Raw genomic sequence first — 12,787 nt, 5'->3', positions numbered from 1 at the left:
CATCATATTGATTTGGAGCCTGGGTCACAGTTACCCAATAGACCACATTACAGGATGAGCCCTGGTGAGCATGAAGAGTTACGAAGGCAGGTTGAGGAATTGATTTCTAAGGGCCATGTTCGTGAAAGTATGAGCCCTTGTGCTGTTCCGGCTTTATTGACTCCAAAGAAAGATGGTACTTGGCGCATGTGTGTTGACAGTCGAGTAATCAACAAGATTACTGTGAGGTACAGGTTTCCTATTCCTCTACTTGATGATTTACTTGATCAGATTAGTGGTGCTACTATTTTTACGAAGTTAGATTTGAAGAGTGGGTATTACCAGATTCGTCTTAGACCGGGTGACGAGTGAAAAAACTGCCTTCAAGACTCGTGAAGGGTTGTATGAGTGGTTGGTGATGCCATTTGGTTTATCAAACGCACCAAGTACTTTTATGCGTGTGATGAATCAGTTGCTTAGACTTTTATTGGGAAGTTCGTGGTTGTGTATTTTGATGACATTCTCATTTATAGTGCTTCTTTAAGCGACCATGTTGTGCATGTGAGGCAGGTGTTGGCCTTACTTTGCATGGACCGTTTTTATGCAGACACCAAGAAGTGTGTGTTCATGCCCCCTAAAGTGTTATTCTTGGGGTATGTTATTTCTGGTGATGGGATACAGGTTGATGAATCCAAGGTGGCGGCTGTTCAAAATTGGCCAACTCCTACTACCATTACTGAAGTTCGTAGTTTCCATGGGCTTGCTTCTTTTTACAAACGGTTTATTCCACACTTCAGTTATATTATGGTCCCAGTGACAAATTGTACGAAGGGGAAGACGTTTGTATGGACAGATGAGGCAGAGTTGGCTTTTCAAGTTATGAAAGAGAAGCTCACTACAGCACCAATTCTGGTATTGCCTGATTTTTCTCAAGTTTTTGAACTTCATACTGATGCCTCAAAGGTTAGAATTGGTGGGGTTCTTAGTCAGGGTGGTCGACCTGTTGCTTATTTTAGTGAGAAATTAACTGGGCCTAAGTTGAGGTACAATACTTATGATCTAGAGTTTTATGCAGTGGTCCAAGCTGTAAAGCACTGGCGCCATTACTTGTTTCAAAAGGGGTTTGTCTTATTCACTGATCATGATTCCCTAAGGCACATTCATACTCAAGACAAGGTATCTCATAAACATGGGCGATGGTTGGCCTTTCTTGAAAAGTTTACTTTTGTGGTCAAACACAAGACTGGTGTATCAAATAGGGTTGCTGATGCCCTAAGCAGGAGGAGTAATCTGCTTGTATCCATGAAGGTTGATGTGATGGGTCTGGAGGTTATTCGTGAGTAGTTAACCACTGACCCTTATTTCTCAGTTATTTTGTAGGATGTGGAAACTGGGAAAAAGTCAGACTTTCTTTTGCATGATGGTTTTCTGTTCAAGGGGAATCAACTATGTATTCCCGACTCCAGTCTTCGCTTGCAGATTATTAAGGAGTTACATGGTGAGGGGCACGTTGGTCGTGATTGTACTTTACAGCTAGTGCAAGCTTCTTATTATTGGCCTACTATGAGGAAAGAGGTGGATCGTTATGTGAAGAGGTGCCGTATTTGTCAGGTTTCAAAGGGTACGGCTACCAATGCGGGTCTCTATATGCCTTTGCCAGTCCCCTCGCAACCATGGGTTGATATTAGTATGGATTTCGTGTTGGGGTTACCTCGTACTCAGAGGGGTAATGATTCTATCTTTGTTGTTGTGGATCGGTTTTCTAAGATGGTCCATTTTATTCCCTGCAAGAAGACGACTGATGCTGTTAATGTGGCCCAACTCTTTTTTCGGGACGTGTACCGTTTGCATGGGCTACCTTCTTCTAGTGTGTCTGATTGGGATACCCGATTTCTGAGTCATTTTTGGCGTAGCTTGTGGAAGATGGTAAATACTAGCTCAACTTCAGTTGTGCTTATCACCCACAAACTGATGGCCAAACTGAAGTTGTTAACCGGTCACTTGGGAATTTGTTGAGGTGTTTAGTTGGTGATCATGTGAAGGCATGGGATCAAAAGTTGTGCCAAGCTGAATTCGCTCATAATCATGTTGTTAATCGGAGCACCAGATATAGCCTATTTCAGATAGTTTACTCATCTCAGCCTCGAGGACCACTTGATTTGATGTCTCTTCCTGTTTTTGGATCTGTTCCAAAGAAAGTTCAAGATTTTGTGGATGGTTTACATGAAGTTCATAATGTTGTGTATGATCATTTGACCCGAGCTAATCTGAAGTATAAGCAAGCTGCCGATCAGGAGCGTAGGCATGTTGAGTTCGAGGAAGGTGATTTTGTTTGGGCTGTTTTGACTAAAGATCGGTTTTACAGTTGGGGAATACAACAAGTTGTCAGCCAAGAAGATTGGCCCAGTTGAAATCGTGGAGAAGATCAATCCGAATGCGTATCGTCTGAAGCTGCCAAGTCACATTCGTTGTTCTGATGTGTTTAATGTGAAGCATCTGTTGCCTTATTATGGTGATTCTTCTGATGATGAACCTGCTGGTAATTCGAGGGCGAATTTTGTCTATCCAGGGGGAATGATGCGGGCCCATGTGTGGAGGAGCGGGCTATCTCGTATTTGGAGAACCAAGACCGCGTAACAATAGGGGCTTCACTAAAATGGCTCTAACTTGGGCTATGGGGGTCCGTTTTGGGCGTGCGACCAGGCGAAACGAACGTGAGAACGAGCTCCATCTTGCTGCAAACCGCCTTGGGTCATCATCCGGGCCAAAAAAACTCTTATTTCTATTAGTTATTTACGTTTTTTTAAGTGTTTTGGGCATTTTGTTTTTGGGCTTGTGTTTGGACCGTTGTCTTTTTTAGGCCCATTTCGAATTTCGGTTTCTATTTATAAGTTCCTCTAGTAATGTGAAGAATCAGACTTGAATTTTGAAACTACTGAATTTTTCACTTCAAATTCCGTGCCCTTTGGGTTGAATTTTGGGGTTGGGAAAAGACCTACACGGGTATTCGCAGAATCAACATGTTTGTTCTTTGTTATCGCTTCACGCTCTACATCACCTGTTCACGACTTGCTCCTGTGCCCTCATACATCGAATATCAAGTTCCTCAACAATAAGTGATTTTATCACATAGGACTTGTATTCATCCCAAAAATAAGTGAGTATCTCACATCATATACGTTGAAAACAAATGATAAATGATATACTCACCAGTAAGATGAACTCTCGTGCATACCTTGATATGGGAATGTGTCGTGAGTGGATGAAGACCGGTCAGTAATTATAAATCATACCTTAACGTATCCTCTAATCGCGAGTACTTCTGATAAGTTGAACTTAAGTGGACAACAATATCGATAATCGTTATAGGATGCTTATCTTAATATTAACTAATTGAACAACAAGAGCATTTTGGCATGACCGTACACTGATATGATTCTCTTACCCTCGAAACTCGCAAAAAGAATGTCTGTAAATATTTATTTAATGCTTTCAGTTTCTGCATCTCTGTATATATTTATTTACTGCTTTTCTGTCACACCCCGATTTTCACACGTTTCACCGGTGGGCCCGGTGGGGGACTATCGTGACGTAGTTGGTAACATTACAGTCAAACAACACAATATTTAAATGCACAGCGGAAGCAAAAGATAGATATATTTCAACCGAATGTTATTGTAATATCATGTATCACAAACAGTTGAAAAATAATCCATAGGGGATCAAAGGTAAATAGGAAAATAATGTTCAACAGTTGACATCCAAGCTTGCGAGACTTATTGTGGATGCTAGGAGAAAGCCAGCCTAGTTCGCTTAGTACCTGCACTTAACCTTTTTGGGAAAATACGTCAGTTTACACTAGTAAATACATTCAACCGACACTTTTGAAAAAGGTTTAATAAAATTGATTTGAATGCACGTGGCACAAACTTTTATAAATTAGGATAATTATTTTAATATAATACTTGTAAACGAATTACATGTTTCTTATGCGTTCAGTAGCCCGTACCGTAGTCCGGGTTAAAGATCAATAGACACACCACATTATTTATGTATTCGTTTGTGCACTGACGGGCGTACGCCTACACCCCGTGCTCAGGTCGTGGCCATCTCGTAAGATGATGCCAGGGATATCCGGGACATGGTCATTAACCCCCCAAAGGCTTTAAGCAAACAAAACATTTTAAAACAAAGCATATCAATGATTTAACCTCTATTTGATTAAAGATTCAATGCTGGACCAAGCGGTATTTTATATACTGTACCCCAAGCCCGTATAGGTAAATAAGTTAAAAGTATTTACCTTTGCAAAGTATAATTCACAAACAGCAATTGCAAGTAGCTTTTACCGGGTCTCCTATTCTGGAACGAAGGTTTATAATAACCTATTAGAATCCTAACGGGTCTTTAATTAAGCCTAAACTTAGACCGGTTAGTTTTATCGAAAGATACGGTTCGAACACACGAATAAGCGAAGACCGGAATAGAATGTGATTTAGGCCCGACAAGTTTGAAGACTTGTATAATATGGGTAATCCAACCACATTCTGGAATTTGAGATAAAAACGACAAGGTTTGACCCGTTTCAGTTAATTTATGTAAACTAGTTACATAAACCGAACCGAACGCGTAAATGGCGTAACGGGTAACCGTAAGAGTCCTATACAGGTTTCCTAAGTCAATATGCTCTAAATATGTTGTGATATCAGTAGGATACCTTCGATTATGCCCATAACGAGTTTAATCCCATAATACGCCCCGTAGGGGTATTTTGGTCATTTTAAAGATTATAAAAGAGATTATTTATACTTCTGATATTCGGGTCTGAAGAAATCAGTAAAACCACTTATTTTAACAAGTCGCATTAGGAGGTAATAAGTCTTTATGACAAAAATGGTTTTAAACCCAAACTATGCGTTTAATACGCGTATAAAGTCGTTTCAAGCGATTTCCGGGTTATACAGGAAATCTGAGTTTTCTGATCAGGTTATATAGTTCAAAATACTTTATTTATTACTTAAAATCAGTAGCAATTGGATTGGCGTCAATATACTATGTAGAACTCGTTTTATGTCCGAAAAGCGTATATTCGGTATTTACCGAATCAAGGTCATAACCTTAGGTTACGAGCATGTTAAAAATAATTAAAAATCTTTAAAAATCCCAAAAATATTATATTACATCAGTGTGTAAAAGGTTTGGTGTCGAAATTTGGGTTTAGATAGGCTTTATGCTAAGTGCGCCGTTTAATTACCAAAAGTTTTCTTAATTGCGCTATTTAGCATAACTCCTATTCTAGACCTCGAATTGACATGAAATTTTAGGGACATGTTTAGAAATCAGTAACTAAGGTTATTGTTCTTTCACATATCAAAAATTCTCGTTTTAAGGTCAAAAGGGCATTATGGTTAACTTTTAAGCATATAACGGAAATGTGCAAAAGACTTGGACAAACAACAAACCAGTCACAGAGGGTCATACCATCATGTAACCTGGTCCTAAGGAAGTCCTAAGGCATTTCTAAACTCTACGAAAACGGGTCAGAACTGAAGTCAAAGCAAAAGTCAAAGTTTTGCGACTTTCGGTTCCGAACCGGGTCAAAACAGAAAATAGTCGGATCAAACAAGCTTAGACCAGTCCTTATACTTATTATCAAGTTATATGAGTGATAAAATATGTTACATGCCTTCTACATTGTTAATTATGCGTTAAATCGAAAATTAGCATTCTGTTGACTTTTTCTAAGCAACTTTGACCCGACATTTGAACTAGTTAGAGTGGGAATTAGAGGGTGCCCTTTTAAGGGTTTAATGCCCACATAATTACCAACATATAACTACCTTTGATTCGACTAATCACTGGACCATTAGTGATTAATCGTTAAGTCAACCGTTAATTACGACGGTTTGACTTTTAAGCTAAAACTAAGCAAAAACTTAACTAAGAAGGGTTAAGCACACTTACTGAAGTCTAATGAACGACCAGAGATGCTTAGAGAAGACACTTGTGCTCCAGAAAGCTTCACAAATGCAGAAGGAAGGTGTGATCACAATGGTTGCACTCAATGGCCTTTTATAGTGGTTCTTGATGCATAAGATCATGACAACTAGGTCTACTAGTGTACTCGGATCATCAACAAGTGCCCATGAGGCCTAGGAGTCGTTTAGGGGTCGCCCATGCTGCACAATAATGGTTTAAAGTCGGTTAAAACACCAAACAGTGCTGTTGTTTGCATTTTCTGCATCTGGGCATCTGACGCGGCCGGCGTAAAGGTCCTTCTAATCTTTACGCGGCCCGCCTAAGCCGACGCGGCCCGCGTAAGGTTCTTCTCATCTTTACGCGGCCCGCCTGAGACCTGCTGTAAGATTTTTCAAATCTTTTTCAATTATTGCAGTTGGCTCTTGGCTTTACGGAGGGGTAATTTTGCATTATGAGCCCTTCTTATTTACGTACAAGGGCCTCGAGACTTTTACTCATCTTGTTACGTCCTCGATTACTTTGTCACTACCCGAAAAGTCATAATTTTTGACGTTGACGCTTTTAACCCTTCTTAAACGAATTTGATCATAACATTCTCATTTGATAACGAAACCTTATGAAATTTATATCGTGCATCCTAGTGAGCATAATTTCATTGCAAAGCCTCGGGTTTGCTAAAGGGTCACTCAGAGGTATAACTTAAACATGTTGACACATTTAACCCCCGTAGTTTGTAATTCCTCACTTTCTTCCATATTTAGTTCCATATGATCCATGATTCATTCGTTTGAAGGTACGAGCATCATGCAGGGTTACTGTAAAGTATATTTATCCCTTGTTGACATTTGAACCCTTGAATTCACACTTTCTATGTTTGTCAACTTTAGTCCCTCTATAGTATTCTTTAACACGTTCAAGCTTATGACACGTGTCAATACATTATAGGACGCAAATTTTCGAGGTGTTACATTTCTGTCTTTACATTTGAAAAATGCGAAAATTCCAAAAAGATTTTAGGTGTGTTTTAATATAAACTTTATAAAAGCCAAAAAGATTTTATTTCTATCTTATTTTCGATTGTACGATGTTGGATCTCGAGTCTTTTCCACCTGAAACCTGTTCGAAACCTAAAACAACTGCATCTTCATAAACGACCAAATTTAGCAAGTGAAAGTTAAAATCTAAAATTGATCAAATTTTTATAACTTTCAAACTGTTGTCGGTCGGTGTTTGATTGAGAGTTGGTCATAAGTGTGTCGTTTGTTTATGTTGATTATATTCCAAGCGGTTGTTCTCATTACGCGTTTAGCTTTCTTGTATGTGTAGACGCGACATTCGAACCAGCTTACAGCGAAGAGAACGTGTTAAACGACGAGCTTTGGAATGAAGACACACATGGATGCAATCAAAGGATCAAGATGATCGAGTTGCTACTGACCACTTCTCAACACCGCAAGGATCTAAAATTTGAAGATCAAAATCTCTTGAGCATCATTCAAGGGGGAGTTTGTTGATACACTCCCTATTTGTGCCAAGTGAATACATCTGAAGATCCGACGACAATATGAAGATTGAACCATCACGAGTAGCGTCCAAGGGGGAGTTTGTTGATGCATATTATGTGGACACGACTTTGTTAGGTTCGATTCAGTTCGGTTCGACTCGGTTAGGTTCGGTTCGAGCCCGACGTCACGACATTCCTCCGTCGTGCGCCCCAGAGATCGACACGCGAAGCACGAAGAGCCGCGAGCTGACATCACCATGACATCATAATCATGATGTCATGATGATGTCACTTGTATGCCTAATCTTTACAATATGAATTCTAAGAATTCATGCAATGCAACGTAGATTAAATGGTTGTTGGGCCTGTATACATGTTTATTGGACTTGATATGTGAACTAAAGATTAAATATGACTGTTCGTCATATTCATTCCAACGAAGCCTTCCTCTGGACGAACAGTCAATTGCAACGAAGCCTCTATGTATGACGAACCCTTATGGTTCCTCACGAAGGGTTTCATGTCACGAACTCTCAAGGGTTCGTCATTACCCTCCATGTGGACGAAGACTATATGCTTGTGACGAAGGCCCAGTTAACCGTTCGTGGAGATGTTATTTTTGTTTGCCTATTTAAGAAGCTTGCTGGTCACAGAAGCAAGATAGACACAAGAGAACAAAGAGAGCACACTAGCAAAGTTGAGAACAGTTTCTTGCACTTTCACTGTAACAAAACTTTGCTGAATTAATATACATCTGAAGCGTTAAACGTTGAATCTTTCTTTTGTATTTGCTCTCCCGCTCGGTTTGTGTCGCAGCGAGGAATCTTTCTTAATTACCAAAAAGAAACACATGTCAGTTAGTGAAAACAAATAAAAAAATTACCAAGTGATTAGGAAGCCATGATGGTTTCCTTCGGGTGTATTCATAGATTGCAGTATTCCGTCCATCCCTAATTTGATAATCAAACAGTATAAATATTTCAAACTTTGGATTATTAAAAAAAAACTAACAATCAATAAGAATTTAATTACAAAGAAATAATAAAGAGAACTCTAGAACTCGTAAGACATAAATGTTGGACTTCGGATAAGTTTGCAGCGGATAAACAAGATTTTGGAACATCAGATGTCATGATTATGAACGATTTTAGAACACAGAAGTGAACGAATGAATTGAATGATAAGAAACAAGTGAATGGACAGAAAATCGTTATGGAATAAACTGTCTTGGTAACCAGAAAAAGTTACCGGTTATTACATATAAATATGTGTGACTATGGCGGTTAATTTTGGCGGCAATAACTGTCATTAGGCAGTTTGAAATCACCCGCTCAAGATCCGAACCAGCACTTGTCACATAATATCCGAATACTACTTATAGTTTACTACATAAAATACAAATAACATAAACATAATAAAGTTTAAATATTCATAATTAACATCCTCCCTTAAACTTAATTATTGTTTCATCTTCATCATCACGCTCCTGTTGGCTTCGTCTACCGCTTTACGTGCTTCACTGAAATTGAACCGGCGGCGTTTCTTGTACAGATTCCAAGACCCTTCCCAGCTATTCCCGGCATACAAAGCATAATGCTCTGTTGTCCCTTCTTCCAGCATTGGATCAGCATCAGCACTTTTGCATTTTCTTGCTTGTTCATTTCCTGCCATGGAGCTTCCTTCTTGTTCCACCATTGCTTTATCTTGCACTTTCTTTTGTACAGATTTGAACTTGTAATAGTATACAAGAACGTCTAAATACATTGCATAGATGACTCTAATAAAATCACCATCTTGATATTCGAAACCGAGATCTTTCGATATTGCCGGCCACAAATTGTCAACCGTGACACTTTGATAGCCTCCATCTCTTTCAACCATTATGTACAGGCTGAGTAGATCTATCTTTCTTCCATCATCTAATAGTGGGGGTATGGATCTTGTTGTTATTCCCATTTTTTCTTTCAGAAACCAATCCACCATAATTTCGAATTTCATTTCAAGATCGTGCTTGTATTTGAATACGAAGTCTCGATCATCTATCATATCTAACAGGGCTTTACAGTCAGCGAATTCATTGAATTCTAACGCCCTTATGATCATGAGACTCCAATCAAATTCATGTTCATTCGAAACATTTAACGTTTCGAAGTATGAATTTAAATAATCATGCTTATACTTTTCATTCACATCATTCAAATTCAAGACTTTCTGTATTTCTTTCATCCCTAATTCTTCTTCTTTTGATAAACCAGAAATCTCGTTTATAGTGTTAAAAGCGGGTGACGAAAACATCGGGTAAATCCTACAAGTATCACCACTTTTCTTGACGGTGAAACCTTGTAATGTTAACTGTTTCATGCTTAGAACATTCCTGTCCAATTCAGGGGTGTAAAAGACACTTTGTATCTTTAGTTTTTCGTTGTTAGACTTAACTTCGACATTCCCTATTCCCCGGATGAACAAAAATTCATTTTCACCAGTTTTCGTGTCAACACCAACCAAATGCTTAATTCTTTTAAAAACATTTATATTACCGGCGTAATGATGAGAGAACGAGTTATTGACATACCATATGTCATTCCACTGACCGCCTTCCGTGCCAGTCACTATCATTTCACCCCAATCTCCTGTATCCATCCTTTGTGTCTGGATTCCGGTATTAACCGCTTGGTTAACTAGTTGTGTTGCTTCATCATGTTCTTTTGATTTGCATGAATAAATTTGATGCCCTGGCCGGTGACAATAGAAACATAATTTCACCCTTCGTTTGTTTTTCACCCCTTCATGTTGTTCGTCATAGCAGTGTTGGCATGGTAGTGTTGTGGAAGAGATTCTGATTTCTGCAGGATTTCTTGATGTGGCTCTGATACCACATTGTTGGACTTTGGATAAGTTTGCAGCGGATAAACAAGAGTTTGGCACATCAGATGTCATGATTATGAACGATTTTAGAACACAGAAGTGAACGAATGAATTGAATGAAAAAGAAACAAGTGAATGGACAGAAAATCGTTATGGAATAAACTGTCTTGGTAACCAGAAAAAGTTACCGGTTATTACATATAAATATGTGTGACTATGGCGGTTAATTTTGGCGGCAATAACTGTCATTAGGCAGTTTGAAATCACCCGCTCAAGATCCGAACCAGCACTTGTCACATAATATCCGAATACTACTTATAGTTTACTACATAAAATACAAATAACATAAACATAATAAAGTTTAAATATTCATAATTAACAATAAAGAAGCAGAAAAAAAAAATATTCTCACAGCCAAGGAGAAGGGGGAGGGCAATGGATATGTGACACTTGGAAATTAGGCATATCCAAAACACTAGACCTAGATTTTAAAAAGCAACCAAGTATACTTAATACCCAAAATGAAAAAATATAAAACAAACAAACTAAAAAGACGTCAAAAGTATTTGAATGACATAAATTTATTTCCTGATTAACTTACCGACCATCCTGAAGATGGAAACCCAGCTGATATGGACAAGATGGATTAATGTTGATTGAATGTATTTCCTTAGGTCGAATAATTGATTGTACATGCACCATATAATGTACATAAATTAATTAAAAGAATATAAACCTGGTTAAACAAAGCAGGTTTTAAAAACAAAAAAGTTAACTAATTATACCTTTAGAGGCCCGGTATTATTCAGCATAGATGTTAAATTTACTGATGTTAGAGGAGAAGAATACATCTGCCAACGGAGATAGTTACTATTGACCAAGAATTTTTTATTTCAACCTTTTTGAAATTTATAAAATCAGAAAAGATAAACGACCTCATGATTTCTTAAGGGTAAATTACACTTTTCGTCCTTTATGTTTGTAGCAGGTTACAATGGATAACTTTTAACTTCAATAATTACAGTCACAGTCCTATATTTGGAAAACTCATTGCACTTGGTTAAAATTTTAAGTTAACTTTAATGACATAAGGGTAATATAGTCTTTTACCAATTTAGTTAAAATTATTATAATAAATAAAACAAAAATATTTTTAAAAAACCTATATATTAGAACACTTTATCAGTTTATTTTTCTCTTTCTCTTCCCCATCTCCTCTCCCACCATCACAATCATCTACCACCACCTTGAATAACCTTGAGTAACTTTGAATAACCTTCATCTTCTTCAAACCGCCAATCGTCCCTGGCATACCTCACTCGTGGCGGCACAACGGCGCGTCTGTCGGCCGAAGGCAACGAGCGCCGGTTCAACCGGATGCACCGACGGATGACTCACGTTCATTTTACACCACCGCCTGTAACGACGTCGTCTTGTTTTATCTACCAGATGACCTCATCGATTCATGAAATAGTGAAATTGCAGTGATTTGGTTGTAGATCTAGGTTTTGTGAGGTGTGAATTTGAGATGTGCACTTCACCTACGGAAGCGCGTCATCCGCTGGGATCCGCACAGCTCCCGAGGGATGATCTCTTCCAATTCTGCCTAACCATCGCCGGAGACACTCCATCATCTAACCGGTTTTTCGATGCCATTGCGAGTCATTGTGTTCCCGTAAGAATCAGCTATGACATTGAGCTGCCATTTGAAGATGTCCTTGATTACTCAAAATTTTCCATATTTGTTCAATCATCGGATGCTGTTAAAAAAGGGTACCTTATGAAACTTCTTAGAGGAATTAAAAGACAAAAATGGATTCAAATGTGGGAAAGATTGAAGAAAATCGCACTGCATTTCGAGTACCAGTATCCGTCGCAGGCCGGGGATGCGGTCGACATGATATGGCAGGCGGTTCATCGGAAAATATGTTCGGTACATGACAATGGTGTTCGTAGGAGAAATAGATACCGGATGTCACAAAGTCTTTAATTTGTGAATGAATTGAATGAATCGTGTGGATTTGAAACGATTTGTAGTGATTCTGAATGTGTTTTGAGTGGAGTTATGGTGGTGTATTATCCCCGCCAGACCTAACTTGTTTAGGAAATGGTGTTTATTTATTTTTATTAATAAATATTTTAAATAAAACATGAAATGACCAGAATACCCTTAAGTGGATAGATATAACTGAAAATTTTAACTTGGTTAGTGCAAAAGGACCAAATGTGTTGATAGAAGCGATTAGAAAAGGTTAATATTCCATAAAGGGTAAATTACATTTTTCGTCCTTTATGTTTGTATCGGATTGCAGTGGATACACTTTGACTTCAATAATTACAGTCATAGTCCTTTATTTGGAAAACTCATTACACCCTACGTCCTTTAACACTAATCTGGTTAAAATTTTCAGTTAAGATAGACATGTGCTTTGCACATAAGGGTAAGTTGGTAATTTTACT

At 38.3% G+C, this 12,787-nt stretch overlaps 1 protein-coding gene across 1 annotated transcript; it reads left to right on the top strand.

The window, feature by feature from the left end:
• Window positions 1-11,634: 11,634 nt before the first annotated feature.
• On the top strand, window positions 11,635-12,317 carry LOC118486582 (probable arabinosyltransferase ARAD1). The gene has a single exon (XM_035983123.1). The coding sequence runs from the start codon at window positions 11,856-11,858 to the stop codon at window positions 12,315-12,317; it is 462 nt and encodes a 153-aa protein (XP_035839016.1). The 5' UTR covers window positions 11,635-11,855.
• The last annotated feature ends 470 nt before the right edge of the window (window positions 12,318-12,787 follow it).

The sequence above is a fragment of the Helianthus annuus genome, chromosome 14 (genome assembly GCF_002127325.2).
Source record: "Helianthus annuus cultivar XRQ/B chromosome 14, HanXRQr2.0-SUNRISE, whole genome shotgun sequence".
NCBI classification, from domain to species: Eukaryota; Viridiplantae; Streptophyta; class Magnoliopsida; order Asterales; family Asteraceae; genus Helianthus; species Helianthus annuus.
This window is presented reverse-complemented; position numbering and strand designations above follow the sequence as displayed.